At 59.4% G+C, this 4,767-nt stretch overlaps 1 protein-coding gene across 1 annotated transcript in view; it reads right to left on the reverse strand.

Annotated features, from left to right (window-relative positions):
• Positions 1-4,767, reverse strand: part of AGPAT3 (1-acylglycerol-3-phosphate O-acyltransferase 3) — a 29,156-nt gene that overhangs the window by 9,470 nt on the left and 14,919 nt on the right. Inside the window, exons 4-6 of the mRNA XM_012661541.1 lie at positions 4,681-4,767; positions 3,866-4,019; positions 3,243-3,345 (exon numbers count right to left, since the gene is read on the reverse strand). Of these exons, the coding sequence (XP_012516995.1) occupies positions 3,243-3,345; positions 3,866-4,019; positions 4,681-4,767 (344 nt within the window). The remainder of the gene's footprint in view (positions 1-3,242; positions 3,346-3,865; positions 4,020-4,680) is intronic.

The following is a 4,767-nucleotide window of genomic DNA, read 5'->3' on the forward strand; positions in this document are numbered from 1 at the left end:
AACTCCTGGCTCAAGTGATCCTCCCGCGTCAGCCTCCCGAGCAGCTGGGACTACAGGAGTGCGCCACGGCGCCCGGCACAGAAATGCTTTCACAAGTCAGCGAGAACAGCACGCTAGTGTGCTGGGCTCACAGTGGCCATTTTGGAGGCAGAGGCAGGGCGCGTGGGAGCAGAGGCGGGGGCCCCACCTCAGGGCGCCCGTCCCCACAGCCGCAGCAGGACGTCGGGCAGACGTGACCTGTTCCCCGACACCCCGTTCTCCTCTCCTTCTGGGACTAACAGGACACACGTGCCTCCTCCCGAAGTCTCACGCGCAGGCCAGCGAGGGCCACTGCAGGAGGGGCACTCAGCTGCTGGGCCCCGCCTGCCCCGGCTGTTGGAAAACCACGCTGCTGAGGCCACGCCGCACCAGCCGCACAGGGGCTCGGCTCGGCTCCCCGACAGTGGCCAGCCTCATGTGGACGTCTACGAGGGCGGGAAAAGGAAAGGCAGGCAGGAACCCGCTGTCCACGGGCAGCTGCAGCACCCACGACGCCAGGGGGCAGACGGCGCACACCAGAGCAGCCCTGACGGGCACAGGGCAGCTGCTTCTGAGGCGAAGAGGAGGGAGGCAAACCGCAGCACTAAGGCAGCGCGTCTCAAACGTGCTGTCCGAAAGCTGAGCGCCGAAGTGTTGGCGCAGGTGGGTCACGCCCACGGTCTTCACCCGGCCAGAATGAAGGCAGAGCCTCCGCCACACGCGCGCGGGGGCAGCACGGCATCCGCCGCCACAGCAGTGGCCTCTGCGGGGCCCCGCCGCGAGCTCCCGACGTCCCAGGAAACAAAAGCCTTTCTCTCCGAGACCCTCAGTGCAGCCGGCGTTTGCAGGATTTGCCAGAGATGCCGTTTCCCTTTCTGTCCACGGCGAGACGACCGAAGGCTCCACTCGCCTGCTGCTCCCCCGACACACGCACGCCACACACACGCCACACACACCCCCCCTACAATTTATACACTCATCATCTCCACACACACCCCACACAATTTATACATACACCACCCCCCCACACACACCACACCCCCACACCCCACATACACACACACAACACACCATACACACACGCACATAAAATTTCTATACACACCTCACACAAATTTATACAAATACACCACGCCCCCCACATACAGGTTTTATTATAAGTCTGTTATATGCATTATGAAATATATAAAAATAAGAACTATAATAAAAATGACAAGATAAAAAGTGAATGTAAATCCAAGTTCTAGTTTTCACCGTACCCCAGTGGGGCGCCCTGAGCATGCAGCTCCTGCAGGTCACCCAAGCCACATGCAGGACACTGGCCGCAAGCACTGGCCTTGAGGTCAGGCGAGCCCAGGCGACCGCACCAAGTGCCAGCCCTGCCTCGTCACAAGCCGCGGGCGTCTCGACTGCTCTGGGAGGGGAAGGAAGGAAGCCTGGTCGGACAGCGCACAGCCTCGGCGCGTGTGATCACAGAGTGCTGGGGACGCACTGGAATGGCGCTTTTACTCAAAATCTCCAAGCGGTCAGTGCCACGAAACAGTGGAAGCTTTCACAAGTTCAAAGAATATACCTTTTGGAATGTGACTGGGCAAAATGCAGCCCCAACGAAGGAGAAATGAACAGATGAAGGAAAGTCTCCTCTCCAGCGGCGGCGGCGTGTCCACGGGCAGGCGGTGGCTCTGGCGCTGCCTGGGCCAGAGGAGCAGGACCGGGCCGCCCGTCCACGGCAGCTGTCCCCTCGAGCCGCTGCTCAGATCGCCTCAGCCTCGGCGCACGGCTTCCCGCCCGCGGACGAGAGCCAGACGTGCCTCCAGGGCCCCTCCGGGAAGAATGGCCGAGACGCAGGGACCACCGGCGGCTGCTGCCGTCCGCTCTCACAGCAGCCCACACCCAGGGCTCGTCAGTTACAAGGGAGAGGACCCCGGGCTCCTGCCCCTGCCACCAGCCAGTCCGTCACAAACTCTGGAAGGGGAAAAGTCACGCAGCTTCCCGCTGATATTCACAAAGGCGGCCCTGGAAACCTCCTACAGTGTGGCCAGAGGAACTGGGGGGTTTATTTTCTTTAAACTTGTAAGGGCTCGAACTCTTCAGGCTACACGCAGAGGAACTGCTGCCGGCTCGGCGGGTTGACCAACAGACGAACACCCAAGTTGCGATGGTTGGACTATGACCCTCCTCGCTGCTCCGTACACATCCCCAGGGACAAGCTGCCTTTCGGTACACGCCTGAGTGAATGAGACTCACAAGCTGTGGGGGGCAATCCCACCCACGCTTCCTCCTGCAGATCAGACGGACCGAAGGCAGCCCTGAAAGACACCTGAAGCTGGAGTCACGGTCACGCCCAGACTGAGTTTTACGTTAAAAGATGTTCTGGGTGGCTTTTCTTCTCGTCACGAGCCAGAGAGACTTGCAGAACCAAAGAGCAGCAAAGAAACACGCAGCCACGATTCAGACGGGACTTCTCTAAGCAATGATGGGCCCTGACCTTGCCAAGAGAGACAGGCTGCTCTCCACGCGAGGTTGCCGATGCACTTCAGAGCGAGCCTTGGGGTCCCATTCCCAGTTTACTTCACTGGGACAGGACGGGGGCACACAGCACTGAAGCCCCGATATTCCAGACAGAATCCAAACCGGCTCTTGCTCTCCACCACCAGTTTCCTTTCAGAGGCTGGGGGATCCCACATCCTGGGGCTGAAACAACCAGCGCCAGCAAAAAGCCACTCACATCGAACTGCAGCTACAAGCCAGAGGCTCCGAGGGAGGCCCCATGCTGACTGCCCCCCAGGAACCTGGGCTGCCCTGCAGGGGGAGTCAGCACCGTGCGTCCCCCCAGACCTCCTGGACCCGGTGGGATTCGAGACCAGGCTGGGGAGGGAATGGAGTTGTACACAGAGCGAACTGCGTGGGCCTCCCAAGGAAGCAGAAGGAGAGGACGGTGGCTCCAGCACTGGCCCAACAGTTTCCCCAAAGGTACGGAGCATGCAGCGGGGACGAGGAGTCTGCTCCCTATTTCCCGTCTCGGCACCTGCCTGCCCGGACCCCAGGGCAGGACTTCAGACAGGCCTCCTGCGTGCACCACCCAGCTCGAGAGGGCAAGGGGAGGCGGCCGGGGGAGCGCAGCCCAGGGCAGGCGGGTCTCCCTGGCTGTGCCCAGACGGCAGGGGTCCGCGAGAGGGGCAGGGAGGGGCGGAGGGGGGGCAGGGGCCGAGCTCTCGCCTCACCTCACGCACATGTCTGCCTCGTACTTCTTCCCGTAGAGGATGCCCAGCAGAGACGGGTTCTTGTTTCCTCTGAAGTTCAGGGTGACGTCGTAGACAGCTGCGACTGCAGGGAGGAGACAGGAGCGGTGACGGCACCTGGGAGGGCGGGCGCCCCGGCCCGGGCAGGACACGCCAGGGCTTTTTACATGCGTGTTTTTTTCCAATTCTCTCTTTTAACTGGGATATTTAGTTGGTCTGCGCTTCACATATTTACTCATTGACATGGTGTGTGTTTCAGTCTCCAATCTGGCTGCTTGGATTTGTCCCCTCCTTTTATCTCTACTCCTTTCTGACTAATTAGATGCATTTATTGCTTTTTTCCTTTGTTAGGTTTTCTGTTATACATTTTTATTATTATTTTAATTGTTTCCTATTAGCTAGCATTTTACCAAAACATGATGCAAGAATCTTACAGCACAGAACTCCCCTCATTCGATTCTTTCTTTACCTGCTTCCGGTATCCTGTGTTGTACATGCAACGTACTTATTGGTTTTTTTAACAAATCGCTGCCCTCATTTTTTGGTTCATGCGGGAGCCCGGAGAGCAGTGGTGGTCCCGGCCCCGCGGTGACCGAGGCTCCTACCTGTCCCCCGGAGGCACTGGACCGCGGTGGTGAAGCCCTTGGTCCGCGGCAGCAGGTGGTACTTGAGCGGGGGCAGCCCCTTGGAGACGGCCACCTCCATGCTGACGCGGTGCTTGGTCTCCGTGAAGCGTGTCCCCTCACAGTACAGGAGAAACTGGGACACGGAACCCAGGGGGACAGAGGTGGCATAATTTGAGATGTTATTTTAGGGCTGCAACCTGCACTCCAGCCACATACGTTCACTCACACAGAACAGATTTCCAGACAGAAGTGACACATGAAGGTGGCTCTGGGCAGCAGCCCCCGGTCAAACAGCGGGAAACAGAAAAGTCTCTATCCATCTGTCGCAACATGAGTTAAAAAGGAGCACAGACACACGCAAAGCAGGGACGGGCAGGTGGCCGAGGTTGGCTGGAGGGCACCCCCATCCTGCCCCTCCCGGGCACCCTGCGGATGGCTCCGGGTCAGAGCCGGAGCTTGTGATCTATGGGGGAGCAGGTGGTCCGAGAGAAGCTTGCACATCTGCAGACCAGAAGGACGGGGAGCCCTGGCCCTGCTGGAGACAGCGTCCTGGGCGCTCGGGAGGTCCCCGTGGGGTTTCGTGATTAGTAATTTAGGCTGCAGGTGTGTCGGAAGGCTGCGAGTGTCTACGGCCGTACCACCCTGAAGGCGCCCGATCTCGTCTGACCTCGGGAGCTAAGCAGGGTCGGGCCTGGTTAGTACTTGGATGGGAGAAGGCTGCGAGTGACGTCTAAATTCAAACCCAACTGCCTTCCCTCAGCACAGACGCCTCGGGGATCACCCGATACACTTACCCACATGTACTCGGGGTAGTCGGACAAGCGCTTCAGCCCTTCGATGACAGTGTCCCGGTCTTCCTCCCATTTCCGCTTGCAGAACAC

This window comes from Propithecus coquereli, unplaced genomic scaffold (genome assembly GCF_000956105.1).
Source record: "Propithecus coquereli isolate 6110/MARCELLA unplaced genomic scaffold, Pcoq_1.0 Scaffold717, whole genome shotgun sequence".
NCBI classification, from domain to species: Eukaryota; Metazoa; Chordata; class Mammalia; order Primates; family Indriidae; genus Propithecus; species Propithecus coquereli.